The 18,554-nt window shown below is 40.6% G+C and overlaps 1 protein-coding gene across 3 annotated transcripts in view; it reads left to right on the top strand.

Moving 5' to 3' along the window:
- Positions 1-534: 534 nt before the first annotated feature.
- LOC125237017 (sprouty-related, EVH1 domain-containing protein 2) overlaps positions 535-18,554 on the top strand; it is a 37,180-nt gene continuing 19,160 nt past the window's right edge. The window contains exons 1-8 of one of the 3 annotated variants that reach the window (XM_048143936.1): positions 535-733; positions 6,119-6,237; positions 8,614-8,705; positions 9,929-10,097; positions 12,447-12,484; positions 13,395-13,518; positions 15,770-15,855; positions 17,602-17,701. In XM_048143936.1, the coding sequence (XP_047999893.1) occupies positions 714-733; positions 6,119-6,237; positions 8,614-8,705; positions 9,929-10,097; positions 12,447-12,484; positions 13,395-13,518; positions 15,770-15,855; positions 17,602-17,701 (748 nt within the window). In that variant the 5' untranslated portion in view covers positions 535-713. Of the gene's footprint in view, positions 734-6,118; positions 6,238-7,503; positions 7,532-8,613; positions 8,706-9,928; positions 10,098-12,395; positions 12,485-13,394; positions 13,519-15,769; positions 15,856-17,601; positions 17,702-18,554 lie in introns of those variants that run through there. The other 2 variants (XM_048143935.1, XM_048143937.1) reach the window with 2 other exon arrangements.

Here is an 18,554-nt window from a genome sequence, read left to right as displayed (position 1 = left end):
GACCTACCCCAAAATAGAGCGTCTAAAAATAGAACCAGGGCCCACACTGCCTGTGAATGGTGCAATTGCAATATAGGCCACGGTGCAATGATATGACCTATTTATTTTTCAATGGCTGGCAGCATGAACGGGGATGGGCCCGGTCGAGCCCCTCCATTCAGTAAGGCTCTGGCGTGACCTACTTTACGTTATTCGCCTATGCGCTCTCGAGGTGAACGTGTCGGGATTTTAGACCGATATATCGGCAAAACCGGCGCCGGGAATTACTTGTGCAGTGAAATCATAGAAATTCGTTAAAATATCGCTGATTTTTTAATTCAAAGAAGATTTTTCAGGTGAATTCATTGTAAAAATTTAAACGGTGGTGCGCTCGTTCGAAATCGCCGCGAAAAAATCTTGTCAAGGTAGAGAAGTGACGTCATTGGCTGTCGTACAGTGCACTCTGCTGTGATTGGCTTAAATCGAAGAAGAGGCGCAATCCGCCAATGAGATAGCTGCAATCGGCGCCCGTGCGCGATAACTACGCCACCTGTCGCGCGGTCGCCACGCTTTCATTGAATAACCGGGACTGTTTTCTTGACGCAAGCGTACTGAGGCCCAACAAAGGGCCGAAATAAGAACGATTCGCAAGTGAATCTGATGTATTTATGTCATAAAAATGGTGAAATCTGTGAAGTGGCGAGTAGAAATTAGGATATTCGACGTGTCGAATCATGACCGAGGCATCTGAAAAGTAAGTGGTGTCCGCGTAACTCAGTTTTTGTGATATATGCTGCGCCCTGTCTGGTAGGGAGGGCCTTACCCCGGCCATTTTCCATAGCTCACGGGACGTGTAAAAGGATTTGTGGTGTTTTCTAAAGAGCTTAACCTTCTGTGAAGCTTACGATTGAGCTATATATCTCAGTTAAGCAGTATGAAGTCTTTTAAGCTAGGTTCATGCAAGCCCGACCGACGCCCTTAGGTCACCCTGTGTGTACTGTATAAGTATAATCAATGATACTCATTCATTCACAATACAAGTTCTCCTTTCGGGGTCATTTGGAGCTAGCTTGCGAGCTATTTCCTCAATGAAATTATCACACCGCACGTTGATTCAGTACGTTGGATGAATCCGATTGCGATTATTCCGCGAAAAAAATGTTGGATTGTTAGTCGAGCGCGGGTCTGGCTTAATTAAAAAAAATTAAACAATAGGTTTTTTATGATGCACGGTTCAGGACAATGAAGGACTAATTTTACGTCATTGTCTATTCATGTTAAAGATTTGAAGCTTGATTGTGTTAATATCAGATCAGCCTTTGTCAGTTGGATTAAATTATAATAATTATTAAATGAATTTGCTTTTGTTTAATTTAAGCTAAGCTTCTAATTAACAAAAAATAAAACCGCCTTCAAAAATAAGCGCGTTACAAAACACGGAGAAACTAAAAAGCCAAAAATAATAAACCTTTCAATTCAGATTTCTTATCGTATTGCAATAAGCTAAACATCCAAATTATAAACAAATCAATTATTTTTGTAGTCGGTACCAGACCTGTTCGTCGCCTTGCTATTGCCTGTTTGCCCCACCCAACCATACACAGGCTGGTACCGACTCCAAAAATAATTGATTTGTTTATAATTTGGATGTTTAGCTTATTGCAATACGATAAGAAATCTGAATTGAAAGGTTTATTATTTTTGGCTTTTTAGTTTCTCCGTGTTTTGTAACGCGCTTATTTTTGAAGGCGGTTTTATTTTTTGTTAAAAAGTTTATTTATTTGTTGATTTTTAGTGGTTCCTAGTGATATTATATGTATCAGTCCGAATACATGTACAGTAGTGAAAGAATTATCCTTTAACTCCTAACCATTGAGGAGTAGACCTTCCATCATCAGCTCAGTTGATTTTTAGTGGTTCCTAGTGATATTATATGTATCAGTTCGAATACATGTACAGTAGTGAAAGAATTATCCTTAAACTCCTAACCATTGAGGAGTTGACCTTCCATCATCAGCTCAGCCACATAAAATTATTACCATCAGACGTAAATACTGGTGTACCATTGAAAAATAGACTAAAAACATTACATAAGCCTATAACATTTGAAGAGTTCCCTCGATTTCTCCAGGATCCCATCATCAGACCCTGACTTGGTGCCAATGGGACCATCTCGGGGTTATACCGGTTCGATCAAAAAAAAAATTTTTAAAATCGGTCCACGATTCTCGGAGATATCGAGTAACATACATACAAAAAAATAATAAAAAAAAAAAACATTCAGTCGAATTGAGAACCTCCTCCTTTTTTGAAGTCGGTTAAAAACAACTTGCACTGTTAATAACTGGCTGACAGACTATGTCAAAAATACCATACCATCTTGTTATTTTTTTTTAAAACATAAATTTTATAGCATAGATTAGGTAATTTTGGCTTGTTGTGATAATCGCCTAATATCAAAAGAACTACAGTTCAGGCTACATTTTAGAAGTTTTTTTAACTAACTATTGACAATACAGTTATATTTAAAATAAAATGATGTTAAATGTTACCAAAGTGGTATCTTAGGTTAAGCTGAGTTACCTTAGAAAGTATGTTTGTTACGCTATGATAAATAAAGGAGACGAGCAATAAATATGTTCAATAATTCGGGTAATAGCTTGAAAGTCACAAGGCGGGTATAATAGTAAAAGTACAATATCTTAAGTGCAAAAGCGTGACAAAAGGGATGTAGAACAAGAATTTGCTTTTTTACAGTGTTTATTGCGAACCATGGTCCATGCAGATTTGTTATACATTACATTAATATAGATTAGATAGCATTTATTCGCAAGAATATATATGGTACATAAGATGCTACAAATGAAGATAGAGAGCCTTAATATATTCAGCGTTAGGCATGTGAAAATTGGTGTAGGCATCGCTTATTCTAGTGCATGTAGAGTGACATGGCATCCTGAAAGGGCATTGCAAAACAGTCTTATGCTTAGTTAAAACAGAGAAGCTGTCACAGTGCTGGTTTTGTTTTGCCTTAATTATAAAGAGATTCTAAATAATTTGGGTTTGCTGTTACAGGCTTTTAATAAAGCTTGATGTCCCGATGTTCACAGCGATATGAAGATTGTGCCGTCATGTCCCAGAATTCTTTATGTAAATCTGTAGTTTGCTTCTGCTTGCACAGTATGAATTACTTCACTCACATTTTATACTGTATAACCTAACCACAAAATTAAAATTTTGAAAAAACCCCTGACTGCGACATAGTAGACCGATTTTCATGAAACATGGCTAAGAACACTCCCGACTAACTCGGCTTTCAGACAAAAAAACTAAATCTAAATCGGTTCATCTGTTTGGGAGCTACGATGCCACAGACAGACACACACACAGACAGACAGACAAACAGACAGACAGACAGACACGTCAAACTTATAACACCCCTTCGTTTTTGCGTCGGGGTTAAAAATGAAGTAGTTTCTCACTGTCTGTCTGTCATAGGGACAAAATGTATACTTAGATCTTTAAAACTACCTATTGGAATTTGATTTTAACTATAAAACTCCCGTGAGACTCAATACGTGAGTAACCCGCTTAAAATATTTTTAAATATGGAATTTGATTGTTAATTTTTTTAATGGACAGATAAGGAGGAAGGTTTATTTAAAGCCTGACTGTTGTCAAGGGGGCTCCAAGGGGAAGTAAGTTTAGTGGTGATGATGGCGGCATGCACAATAAAGAAAAAAAAAAATAGGTTTTTTATAGGTAAATAAAAATGGGGTGATTTAAAGACTAAGCAAACAAAGTAATTGGATTAAATTTAGGTTATAAAGAGAAATATTTTGGTTAATTGAATTAAAGATAATTGAATTAACCAAAATTTTAAGTCGTATATGGTTTCTCTATATCCTATAGTGTCACTCTTTGGCATGTGCAGCTTGCTGTAAGTGTTATAAGTAAATAATATTTTTCAGCACATGGTTTTTTCCGGCACTAGTTCAAGTAGTACATTTCTAGTCAGGTCGAAACTTCAAAGGGCTTCATATGCACTGAAAAATGTTGTATGATACACGTGCAAAATGGAATTTGTAACTTCGGTCGATTTAAAACACTCCAGTTGGTCGTGTTTTAAATTATCGCCACACGTTTCTAATTTCCTCTTTTCCACACTTGTATCGTAATATCCTATTTCACCACACCAACTGATAAAGGCTCTCTTGATACTCTGAAAACTAATGAGAAAGTTACATTTTATCCACAAGAGGGCAAAGTAATTTCAAACTTTTAAATTGACGCCCAAAGCTGGTTGGTAGAATTGATGTTTAAATGTTGATTTTGTTTTTGAATCATAAATGTTAATACATTGATGGATTTTATTTAGTTTGATGTTATACAATTACTGTCCTCGCTTTGGTGTGGTGAAAAAGTTAGTGTTTCAGTTTGGAATCTTTCGCTTGCTTGGGTATCAATATTGGCATTGTGCAGTTAAGCAACAACTTTGCCCCCTTGTAAAACAATAGTAGGTACATTACGATACAAGTGCGGAAAAGAGGAAATTTGAAACGAGTGACGATAAATTAAAACTAAAATGCAACTCAAGGGAGTGCCGAATCGACACGAGTTACGAACTTCCTTTTCGCACGATTCGTACGACGTTTTTCAGTAGGTACATATAACCCCTTGAAGTTTCGACCTGGCAAGAAAAATAACTATTTTGTCGCCACCATCATAAATATCATAATCCATCATACAAGCCAGTCAAATTTGTCTCCATTTATTACAAAACAAATTATTTCCTGCCTCAATGATGTCATCAACACCATACGAGGAATGTCATTCATCAACTCATCAACGCGAATGATTCATTCATTCACCAAGTCTTGAACGGTATTTAAGTCATTTTGTAAATTGTGTGTTCATTTGTTATGTCAAAGACATATGTAACTCCGTATAGACAGATAAAGTCTAAGAAAAAAACGTACCTCAGTACCATACAGAAAAAGGTAGGTACGGTGGCCTAGATGGCATTACACCTTTGGGGTACGCTCAGCTAGATGGCGCTAATATTGATATTTGACATTTTAAAACATATCAAGCTAAGAATATGGGCCAAATTGTCAAAACTGAGGTTCAAAAGTTTTAAGCCTGTGTCAAGAGATGGCAGTATGTGCACTGTGATTACACATTTTACTTCGACAGTAACTCTCTATAATACTCGATCCTCTTTGGTTATGTGAATGCATGAAGCTAGGAACATACTACGCGGACGTCCGCGGTCGCGCGACCGCGACCGATCATTGTGCACGGTCTTCGGGACGTGGCTTCGGCTGACCAAAACATCCAGCGAGCCAGATTTCGATCGGACGTCCGTGCGCTCAAGGCCACGTCCACGACCGACGACCGATAGTTTGCACGGTTAAGTGTATATTAATTGTCTAGATCCGCGTCCGCGGTCGCGGCGGACGTCCGCGTAATATGTTCCTAGCTTGAATGTTCGAAACATCACTCATCAAATATATGAAAGAGGCACGTTCCTAGCACACAGTCTAAGCTCTTGTAGGTGAACGCGTACGCTTGTATGAGTGAGACATGGCAGGTCGCCTGTTCGCGTTTTGACAGGCAATAACTATGGGGTAACCGAGAGGGGGTTGACGACACTTTCAGCGGGGAGCGGGAGTGGCCATACTGTCTATCGTATACGATAGTACTCTTTATTATACTGTGGCTGTGTGTACGCTCGGAGCGGAGCGATCAGCGGGGCGGGCGAGCATGCATGCACCCTATGCAGCGTCGACTCAGGACACTTCTATGAACTTCAATGAGGAGGCACACTGACATTTTATCCCGCCAGGCGGCGCCTGTGCGTCTGGGCATGTCACTGTCATTCATATATGAGAGAGAAAAAACATATCATCTTCTCGCTCTCACTTATGAAATTCTTTATCCGTGCAATGCAAGTGCACTGTGCCATGGACTAATAAGGTGGCGCCATCTGTCATAGCCTTTGAGTGTGCCTCCTCATTGTTTGACTAGGTATAGACTACCGTTGGTCTTTTTATTCATACTTTCATAGTATGGTTGTTAAGTCAGCGTCACACGCACAACTTAAGCCGCCTTTACACTATACAACCATCCTTTTCAGTGTCTGCGTGGTGCGTGTGCGGGCGCAAGTGATGTGTCGCGACGAGGGCACCGGCGGCTGGGTCGCGCTCGGCGGCGGGGGCCTGGCCGACGTCATGGTCGGGAAGCGGCAGCGCGCAGGTACTCATACTCATATTCATACTCATACTCATGTGTGTCGCGACGAGGGCACCGGCGGCGGGGGCCTGGCCGACGTCATGGTCGGGAAGCGGCAGCGCGCAGGTACTCATACTCATATTCATACTCATACTCATGTGTGTCGCGACGAGGGCACTGGCGGCTGGGTCGCGCTCGGCGGCGGGGGCCTGGCCGACGTCATGGTCGGGAAGCGGCAGCGCGCAGGTACTCATACTCATATTCATACTCATACTCATGTGTGTCGCGACGAGGGCACCGGCGGCTGGGTCGCGCTCGGCGGCGGGGGCCTGGCCGACGTCATGGTCGGGAAGCGGCAGCGCGCAGGTACTCATACTCATATTCATACTCATACTCATGTGTGTCGCGACGAGGGCACCGGCGGCTGGGTCGCGCTCGGCGGCGGGGGCCTGGCCGACGTCATGGTCGGGAAGCGGCAGCGCGCAGGTACTCATACTCATATTCATACTCATACTCATGTGTGTCGCGACGAGGGCACCGGCGGCTGAGTCGCGCTCGGCGGCGGGGGCCTGGCTGACGCCATGGTCGGGAAGCGGCAGCACGCAGGTTCTCATACTCATATTCATACTCACTGGTGAAAGTGAGGTGTGAAGGCAGTGGTGGGTCGCGCTTGGCGGCAGGGGCCTAGCCGACGTCATGGTCGGGAAGCGGCAGCGCGCAGGTACTCATACTCATATTCATACTCATACTCATGTGTGTCGCGACGAGGGCACCGGCGGCTGGGTCGCGCTCGGCGGCGGGGGCCTAGCCGACGTCATGGTCGGGAAGCGGCAGCGCGCAGGTACTCATACTCATATTCATACTCATACTCATGTGTGTCGCGACGAGGGCACCGGCGGCTGGGTCGCGCTCGGCGGCGGGGGCCTAGCCGACGTCATGGTCGGGAAGCGGCAGCGCGCAGGTACTCATACTCATATTCATACTCATACTCATGTGTGTCGCGACGAGGGCACCGGCGGCTGAGTCGCGCTCGGCGGCGGGGGCCTAGCCGACGTCACATCTCGGACACTGGCGATCAAATATATGAAAAAGGCGCGGTCCTAGCACACACTCTAAGCTCGTGTAGGTGAACGCGTACCATGCTTGTATAAGTGAGATATGACAGGTTGACTGTTCGCGTTTTTGACAGGCGGTAACTGTGAGGTAACCGAGAGGGGGTGGGCGGCGCTTTCAGCGGGGAGCGGGAGTGGCCATACTGTACGATAGTACTCTTTATTATACTGTGCCGACGTCATGGTCGGGAAGCGGCAGCGCGCAGGTACTCATACTCATATTCATACTCATTGGTGAAAGTGAGGTGTGAAGGCAGTGGTGGGTCGCGCTTGGCGGCAGGGGCCTAGCCGACGTCATGGTCGGGAAGCGGCAGCACGCAGGTACTCATACTCATATTCATACTCATTGGTGAAAGTGAGGTGTGAAGGCAGTGGTGGGTCGCGCTTGGCGGCAGGGGCCTAGCCGACGTTATGGTCGGGAAGCGGCGGCGCTCAGGTACTCATACTCATATTCATACTCATTGGTGAAAGTGAGGTGTGAAGGCAGTGGTGGGTCGCGCCTGGCGGCAGGGGCCTAGCCGACGTCATGGTCGGGAAGCAGCAGCGCGCAGGTACTCATACTCATACTCATGGACGCTAGTGATGTGTGATGAAGTCGGTGGAGGCTACTAATAATCTAAAGGCTAAAAATAATAAAAATCATTTGTTTCGTTCAGAATTCAATGTAGGTACATACGCCCTTGTAAGTCTTGTGAAATAGTTATTTGTTATACAAGGGGGCAAAGTTGTATTTTAACGCCGAGTGTGGAATTGAAAAATGAGCAAGTGAAAGGATTCTATAGTTGAACCACGAGCGAAGCGAGTGGTTCGAGAATAGAATCCTGAACTTGCGAGTTTTTTAACACACGAGAAGTAAAATACATTTGCACCCGAGTGTAACACAAAACTTTTCCCCTCACTATAGCGAGGAAACTACAACGCAAAAAAATGCCATTATTACTGCTTCCAGTAGTTCCACAGGTGGTAAATCATCTTAATTACTATATTCACCTACTTTTATCAATTTTAAAGCAGTTAATTTGACTTTATTCAAGGTCAAATTACTTTACCCACTAGTGGATAAAATGCGTTTTTACCCGCTGGTATTAAAGGACAAAACACGTGTTTCTGAGCTAGTGAGGAGAAAATATAATTTTATGCAAAAAAAAAAAAAAGAAAATAATGCGCTAGAACAGAAAAGTATCACCCTTCTCCCTCCTGTGCAGGAATGAAAAGTGCCACCTTGCTCCCTCCTACCAGGGAAGAAAAGCCCCTTTCCGAAGTGGTGTGAAATGTAGTTTTGTTGCAGGGGGCGACAGTAATGGCGACACGTCATCTTCGTCCGCAAACGCACCTACACACGATTTCTTCATACACGGAAAACGGATCAGCGACAACATGGTAACACTATTATTTACTTAATTTGGCTTTAGTGACATTGCAGAAGAAAATTCGTTAAGCGTTCCCCGCCGCGTTCAGGATTTATTATCTAATCCAGTTTATTTTAACCCTGTGTTCAAATTCATTTTAAATACTTTAGAAACTGTTTAATTTTCATGTATTTCATAGTCACAGTTATATTTGTTTTGTAATTGTTAAGTTTGTTAACTCTAAGAATGCGACTGAAGGACTTGTATCCATGGTCATGAAATAAATTTAAAAAAAAAACTTAATTTGGCTGACAATATAAATTGTAAAATAACATTATCAAGGGGCTCCATACGGTTTTCATCGAATTTTGTCATTTTGAGACTTTTGAGTTGAAAGTCCTAAATTTGCACTACAGATAGAATTATAAATAAGTCCAACGGCTATCGGTTCTTCAATCTTTTATATCTATTCGTAAGAGCCATATTTTGAAAATAATAAATATTTTCACAAACATAGTATGAAATATTGAAGTTATGTGCCTTATAATTGGCCGCGAAGTATGACGTTTCAGGTGCGGCTAGGACAAGAGGTCGATAATGGAATTTCATACAAACATTGCAGGACTAGGCCGGCAAAGCCCTCTTTTTTAATTTCCAGTCACTGATATTCGTGACATAACATCTAGGTATTTGGCCATTTAAAAAACTATAAGGGGCTTTACAGACGTGTCGACTGCAACTGGTACAAGGCCTAAGCAATATTTGATTTTTGTGTGCGTTTTGTTACAACTGTTTTTGCTTTTTTTTATTTATTTTCAGTATTTATTTCATACCATGTTTGAGAAAAGCACTATACTTACCTCGGCGGGAAATGGGGTTGCCCGCCTCAGACCTATCCTCTATGTCTTCGGCCGCCAACCCCTTTTGTCCCGGCCTGTGTAGTAATGTACTATTTTGTTTTATGATTTTTTTAAACATGGTCTAAAAAAACACTTGATTTTAGTGAAGGGAATAATAATCTTACATAAAGGAAATCGGTATGTTTGGATTGGATTTACACGTCTTGGGGAATACAGGCATTTTTATGTACGATTTAACGACCAGCACGGGTAGCATGGTCGCGCGATAGACGATAAAATATCAGGCCGTCCCTATCGCACTATTAGTAAGTGCGATAGGGACGGCCAGATGTTTTATCATTTATCGCGCGACCATAATTGCCTGCTAGATGTTGAACGCGTATGTTAATTCCAGGTGGTACTAGAATGCACGATAAAGAAGGATTTCCAATACAACAAGGTGATGCCAACGTTCCACCACTGGGTCACAGAGGAGAAACGATTCGGGCTCACGTTCCAGACGGCGGCGGATGCGCGCGCATTCGACCGCGGCGTGCGGACTGCCATCGAAGAATTGTTAGACGGTGAGTTATGAAACTTATCATAAGTCACTATAGGACATTCTTACACAGATTGACGAGGGTTGTAAAAAAACGGTTTTTTTTCTGGCTTGAAAAAAAACATGAAAAAAAAAACCGTGAAAAAAAACAGTTTTTTTTCTGGAGTATGTTTTTTTTTCTAAAGTACGAAATCTCAAAATTTGAAAGTAGTTAATACTTTTATACGGTTTTTTAGACTTAATGTTAACTATTAAACGAATTTAATTAAATAACTTTAATTTCTAGTCTTATAAAAGTAACATTTACGAAATCTGTAGTTGGTAGTTATCACTTTTTACTGTTGGCAACACCACCGCCTCTCCACGCTATACGCAGCATCGGGGATTCCCCAATAAACGGTTGTATACTGAATGTTAATTGAATTAAAATTTACGTTATTGTTATTGAAACACGTTACAACTCACGAAAAACCGTTATTGTCGTATTATTTGTTCATCTGAAAAAAAACCATAATTAGAAAAAAAACCAAGGTGCTCGGTTTTTTTTCATGTTTTTTTTCACAATTCTGAAAAAAAAACATTTGGTTTTTTTTCTATTTACAACCGATTGACTGAGTTCAACGGTAAACTCAAGAAGGTTTGCGTTGTGGGTACACAGACAGCGATCGATATATGTACCTCTAATATACAAATACTTATACTTACCCACTTATTCATAAACGACATAAACGTACTCTAAAGTTATCAAGCCGGTAAAGTTCGTTTTTTTTTTTTTTTTTAATTGGAATTTCTTTGAGTCGGGCGGGTTAAGCGCCCTTTACTCGTTATAGGACAAAAGTTCGTTTGTCCTTTTCTATCTCACTAATACATCGGAAAGGGGCAGACGAACTGTATCGGCTTGAACTTTAGAGTACGTTTATGGAGAAGGGGGATAGAAAACATTCATGAGTCAGGAACAAATATCTGTGCTCATCACACAAATAAATGCCCTCACCGGGATTCGAACCCAGGATCGCGGCTTAGCAGGTCAGACTGGTCGTCAAACCGAGCCTCAATGCAATATTGATGATGATGGACCTGATATGATGAACACAGGAGGTGATCATAAGAACTAATGTTTGGAGTTGCTAGAATTGTCTTAACTATGAGATGTTTGCAAAAAAACGTAGTAAATAGTACATTGTGCAACAAGGGGAGGAAGTTGAATATTACTAACGAGAGTAAGTTAAATCGCGACGGCTTGCCGGAGCGATTTAAAGACTCGAGTTTGTAATATTCATACTCCCCGAGTTACACACAATGTTTTTGCGCAACGCAATGTAAAAAATATGTAAATAGATGTAAAAAAAAAGTTAAGTATGGTACAAGAAATTTCATTATTCCCTTGGGAGAACGATTTTTCTATAACTCACGCTCCGCCTGCGTGCAATAGCACATTAAAAGTACGGGTGTGATGAAAAAGTTGTTTTGCACCAAAAAAAATTTGAAAAATTTATTTTGATTATTTAATCTAATCATATTAAATTAAATCTGTCTCAATTCTCCAATCAATTTTAAACCCGAAACAGTTCTTTATATATGTGTTGTCTGTTAACTAATTTATCTAATGTGCTTTCTTCATTGCTTTCGTATACTGGATTCCTACACGGTAAGTAAAACTAATCAGTAAGTGGGATACATAATACGTAAATCAATATTACCAGATTATCTTGTACTAAAGACGTATGTAACTCCGTATAGACGGATAGTCTAAGAAAAAAACGTACCTCAAAACCATTATGAAAAAGGTACGGTGGCCAAGATGGCGTATACCTTTGGGGAACGCTCTTCTAGATGGCGCTAATAAAAATATTTGACATTTTAACACATATCAAAGCGGAGAGAGGGAACACATATCAAGAAAATTGAATGAAACGAATGCCTACGCCAAATTTTTAATATTACGTCGGTGGCAAACAAGCATATGGTCCGCCTGATGGAAAGCGGTCACCGTAACCTATGGACGCCTGCAACTCAAGGAGTGTTACATGCGCGTTGCCAACCCATTAGAAACTTAACTTGCCGGGGCCATCTCGCTTCCAACTAAGATCCTAAGGCGGTTGAGAATTGAGGGAAGGCATGGATAAATTCGCACACATCCAGCAGGCCTCTATGGCGCAGGCAAGGCCAGAGGTCCCAGATTCGAGTCCTGCCGGAGGTGTGAATATTTCCATTTTTTCCTTTAATTTAAAAATATGTAATATCGCTCGCAGACGTTTCTGCATGATAAAAAACAAAAAATTAGTTTTCAAATCTGAGCTTAATATTCTCAATGTTGGAACAGGTCTGGGCGGGGCGTGGCCTGCGCTTCACGCGTACAAAAAACACAATCCAGCGCCGGCCGACGACGATGAGGAGCAAAACATATTCGAGGTGAGACTTACTGACTGCAACCCGACTGCAACTTGGAACTGCAAACCGACTGCACGCCGAGTACAGTGAGCTGTGAATACAAAGTGTCAGCATTGACAACCTCTGCACCAGGAATGACCCGGAGCGGGGATCCAGGCCCTTAGGTTAGCCCTCAAACGGTTCCCAACCTCTTTAAAAAACTCAATTGCCTCTGCGCACCAACAGCCTGTCGTGTCCACCGCCAGAGGCACAAACAAGTAGCCCTCCAACCCCGCATACTTCTCCCGTTTCCTCAGAGCCGCCACCTCAGCAGCAGCCCCAGCTGTTTTTAGGGTTCCGTAGTCAAATAGGAACCCTTATAGTTTCGCCATGTTTGTCTGTCTGTCCGTCCTCGGATAATCTCAGTGACCGTTAGCACTAGAAAACTGAAATTTGGTACCAATATGTATATCAATAACGCCGACAAAGTGGTAGAATAAAAAGTGAAAAAAAAATAAAAATGTTTTGTTAGGGTATCCCCGCTACATGCAAAGTGGGGACTGATTTTTTTTTTCATTCCAACCCCAACGTGTGATATATTTACACCTCTTGGGTATTATTGCTATTGGGGCTATTGTTGGGTAGGTATTTTTAAAATGAATTAGGGTTTACTAAAATCGTTTTTTGATAATATTACTATTTTAGGAAATAATCGCTCCTAAAGGAAAAAAAAAGTGTCCCCCCCCCCTCTACCTTTTGAACCATATGTTTAAAAAATATGAAAAAAATCACAAAAGTAGAAGTTTATAAAGACTTTATAGGAAAATTGTTTTCAACTTGATAGGTTTAGTAGTTTTTGAGAAAAATACGGAAAACTACGGAACCCTGCACTGAGCGTGGCCTGACACGCTCTTGGCCGGTTTTTATTAATTAGTTTAATTATGTATTTCAGTGTCTAAATCTACCCACGGATTCCCGATCAAGCTCCGAGAACTCCACGGCAAGTCGCGTACGACATGCCCACGACCTCACGCAGACACCCATTTTATCGGCCATCAACCTGCCGAGGCATCACGGTAACTATCTCGACGCTACACCGACACGACACGGACACGACACGCGTACGACACGCTCACGACCTCACGCAGACACCCGTTTTATCGGCCATCAACCTGCCGAGGCATCACGGTAACTATCGCGACACTACACCGACACGACACGGACACGACATGCGTACGACACGTCCACGACCTCACGCAGACACCCGTTTTATCGGCCATCAACCTGCCGAGGCATCACGGTAACAATTATGACACGACACGACTCTGACACAATATTTACGAAACGAATATTTACGAATAGGTACGAAATTATTATATATATGTATGTATAATATATATTTATGTATAATATATATTTATGTTTAATATATATTTTATTTTATTCTGAATATGTATTTATTATATGTATATAAGTAGGTTTATTGCGATAAGTATTAATACTGACTTGTGTTTTCTTATTTAATTTTTAAAATCCTGCACCAAACTAAGCTTTCTGTTTAGCCCAATGGTTGACTGGTAGAGAATGCCTCAAGGCGTTAAGTCCGCCATTTGTACTCTTTTTTTTTTTGTAAATTTGTGCGATAAAGTTTAAATAAATAAATATTTACTTAGGGCTACTTGCACCAACGAAAATGGAGGGTTAACCCACCATTTTATATGGAATTTGACAGTTGACAGCCCACTAACCCTGAGTTAAGTGGTTGGTGCAAGTGGGCCTTACTAGGTCAATTCTCAAGAGTTGACATGAATGGAACAGATGAGTGAATGAAAATGTCTATGGCCGATAGTCCACTATCATAATTATGTTTGTCATAGAAATATGATCATAAGATTCATAAGCAACATGCCGTCCTTTTTCTTCACGTTGGAGAAAAAGGGAGGCATATAGACCTATGATCATATTTCTATGATAAACATATGATAGTGGACTATCGGCCTATGGCGTAAAACATTAAGGGGCTGACAACACCCAATTGTGCAAAATTGATGTTACTTGCGCAGTTTTTTAAGACAAACTATTAGTTCAAACTTTCACGATTTTTACACATATTTAAAATTGCAAACGGGACTTATATCGTGAGTGTTGTGTGTCGACAAGGTGACATCCCTAGTGCACAAACTGTTCAAGTGGGTAGTCAGGACCAGGTGCGGGTAGTTCGAAAAACTCGTACAGCTAGAAGATGTTGATGTCAACTTCAGCCAGTCTGCTCCGAGACCACGGGGACAATGCCGTCCTTGAAACGTCGGAGGTTAGTGTTTAAAACATAGTGTTTAAAACATAGTAAATACGCGATTAAGTCCCGTTTGCAATTTTAAATAAACTATTAGTTTTCGTAAAGCAAGTAAATTATATGTTATTATTCATTATATTTCAACTAACATAGACGTTACTCGATACACGATTTAATCGAAATCGGCTCGATAGAAAAAAATTGCAAAGATTGGTCTCGAGTTCGTCATTAAACGAATCTATGTCGTTCATTTATTCACTTAGTTGTCTTTAATTAAAATCACAATAACAGAAATATACACATCTAAAACACTAAGGCCCACTTGCACGAACCACTTAACTCAGGGTTAGTGGGCTGTCATCTGTCAAATTCCATATAAAATGGTGGGTTAACCCTCGGGTTAACCCTCCATTTTCGTTGGTGCAAGTGGCCCTAACGAAACATATTGCACAAATAATGCATCTTTCTATTTAATTTTAATATTTTTCCGTACTTTTCGTACCTAGCCGCCCTCTTTTAGTGACATCGTGCTCTCACTTACTCCCATACGAATAGACAGTGTACGCTAGCGTCAAGGTCATTGGCTGTTGTCAGCGTCTTAACCAAAAACATGGTAGCTCTTGACAGTTATGATTGAATAGAGATTCTGCGCTCACTCATACAATCAAGTTTGTTCATTCCATTTTCTCCTAGCGACATCTACCGTACGCGTTTACTTTCTTTGTTAGCAGATGTTTATGTTTGACCTCTTGTGTTTGAGTCCATGTGATGTGTAACGGAGTATGGAGGCGAACCTTACTGGTTACAGATAATTTTATAATAATTTAATTTAGTTTGGTCCCGTGTGGTGACGGGTTAAGAATTTCACCATCCCCTACCCCTTTTCACTGAAACTTAGTAGTTCATATGCTCTGCCTACCCCTTTATGGGATACAGGCGTGATTATATGTATGTATGTTAATTTAGTTTAGGTATTGTTATTTTAATTGAGGTTTTTACTTTTAAATTCTAAACTTCAAACGCTTCTCTTGCAGACACAATAAAAACATACGAGATCCAGTATGAAGATAAAATGGTTGACGACGATCCGGAGCGGTGTCCGTACGTTCATCTGTCGGCTGTAAGTACATATACAATACTAGCTTTTGCCCGCGGCTGCGCTCGCGTTAGAAAGAGACAAAAAGTAGCCTATGTCACTCCGCCCATTCAACTATCTCCATTTAAAAAATCACGTCAATTTGTCGCTCCGTTATGCCTTGAAAGACGGACAAACAAACAGACACACACACTTTCCCATTTATGATATTAGTATGGATAACTTGTAACCCATTGTGTTGTCTCTCTTTGATCATTGAAAAATAGATACATTCGAAATAATATATTGCTTCTTTTTTATGTGACGTCAAACTAACGTCATCGAGTAAACTGATATTTTTAAATAGTATTGGGGTCGAATTAAAAACTGAAAAACATTTTCACCACACCAACTGTTAAAGGCTTACTTTGCTTTTCGAAAACAGATAGCAAAATTGCATTTTATCCACAAGAGTGCAAAGTAATTTCATGATGATTTTGAAATTTTTGAATCATTTCAAATGTCATCAAATCATTTCAAAAATCAATTCATTCATTTTCAAATGATGATTTTGAATCATAATTATTGGATAAATTTTTGAATTTGATTTAGTTTGATGTTTTATAGTCAGTATTTTGTTCGTGTTGGTGTGGTGAAAAATGTTATGTTTCACTCGGTGGCAAAGTTTGTTTAACCTTCGTGCCTTGAAACCCTCGCAATGCTCAAGATCCCACTTATTGAACCGCGAGCGCAGCGAGCATTCGATATTGGAATCTTTCGCTTGCTCGGGTATCAATTTTGGCATGTGCGGTTAAACAACAACTTTGCCCCCTTGTAAAACAAATAACTATTTTATTTTTTGAGTGGCTAGTTAAAAATAGATCAAACAGAAAATTAAACTCTGTCAAATTGATTTACATTGCTATTGTATGTAGGTAGACTAGAGGCCCGTTTCTCGAAAGTTTGTTTCCATGACAACCCATACGATTTGACAGTTCACGCACTTTTTTTTTTTTAATACAAGGCTTGTACCTTTCGAGAAACGGGCCCCTGGTCTTAGGTAGCAATAGCAACTTAGGCCCACTTGCACCAACCACTTAACTCAGGGTTAGTGGGCTGTCATCTGTCAAGTTCCATATAGAATAATGGGTTGGGTTAACCCTCGGGTTAATCCTCCATTTTCGTTGGTGCTAGTGGCCCTTATTAAGTTGTATGCTTAATGTTAATTTCTATTTGTAAATTTTCTCGTGTTTTTTTTTTACTATAGTTATTTAACCCTTAAATGCATGAATTTTTCTTTTAACGAGATATTAATATATGTAATAGACAATGGTTTTCTGACTCTGGGAAAAAAATAAAAAAAATATTTAAGATCGATTTTTATACTAAATCAGTGTTAGAAGTTAAATAGGCCAAATCTAATTTATATTAAACATATCGTAATCGGTAAGTTTTATTTAAAAAAAAGACTATTAAAAAGGTACACTATTTGTGAAACATTTATGATAAAATGTTTAAACATGAACTAATTACTAACTCCGAAAAAATCAGCCCAAATCTCATACTAAAAATCGCCATCGTCCTGTTTTTTCACACTTTTCCGCCATTTCATCTTAATCCTAAACAGTAAATCATTATATTATTGAATTTATTTAATTGTATATTAAATAATAATAAATAATTAAGCAATAAATGTGATTTTGGATAGCTACATATCTAGCCACGGGCCATCAAAGATGCATATATATATACGTCACCATGCATTTAAGGGTGTGTAATGTTTTTTTTTAGGTGCACGAGTACACTTATCCGCAAGTGGGGCCGGGCGGCATCATCAGTTCTGAGAAATCCTCGCCCAACACCAAACCACCGTTATTGAAGAGGGACTCGGGTTAGTACTGATTATTACGAATAAAGTTTACTGCAGGAATCATCCACTTATGTATATTGTACTAGCTTCTGCCCGCGGCTTCTCCATACAAACTTCCACCTCCCATTTTAGAGATGTGGTGGGTTAGAGAGAGACAAAAAGTAGCCTATGTCACTCTCCATCCCTTCAACTTTTGTTTTCCTCCTTGCGTTATCCCGGCATTTGCCGCGGCTCATGGGAGCCTGGGGTCCGCTTTGACAAATAATCCCAAGATTTGGCGTAGGCACTAGTTTTTACGAAAGCGACTGCCATCTGACCTTCCAACCCGGAGGGTAACCAGGCCTTATTGGGATTAGTCCGGTTTCCTCACGATGTTTTCCTTCACCGAAAAGCGACTGGCAAATATCAAATGACATTTCGCACATAAGTTCCGAAAAACTCATTGGTACGAGCCGGGGTTCGAACCCGCGACCTCCGGATCGAAAGTCGCACGCTCTTACCGCTAGGCCACCAGCGCTCCTTCCATCCCTTCAACTATCTCCACTTAAAAAATAATTTTCCCATTTCCCACAGGTCTTTTAGGGCTCTTTCGCATCAGCGATGTCTATGTATATGTATTTTATTAAAATACTACATAGTCAAAGCTCATTCACACCCTGCCGGTGGAAAACCACCTTTGATGCTGAAAATAGGGGCCACAAATAGACACCACTTAGCATATGCTTTAGTCTACCATTATTATAATGATATACAGTGTTGGTCTTATGCGAAAGTAATACATTGAATAACTTGAAACAAGACGTTAGGCGCTTAGTCCGGGAATCATCCCCTAACCTATACTAAAAATCTAAATTAGATTCCAAAAAGCCTGCCT

The sequence above is a fragment of the Leguminivora glycinivorella genome, chromosome 20, assembly GCF_023078275.1.
Source record: "Leguminivora glycinivorella isolate SPB_JAAS2020 chromosome 20, LegGlyc_1.1, whole genome shotgun sequence".
Classification (NCBI taxonomy): Eukaryota; Metazoa; Arthropoda; class Insecta; order Lepidoptera; family Tortricidae; genus Leguminivora; species Leguminivora glycinivorella.
Note: the sequence above shows the minus strand (reverse complement) of the source record. Positions and strands in the feature narration are given on the sequence as shown.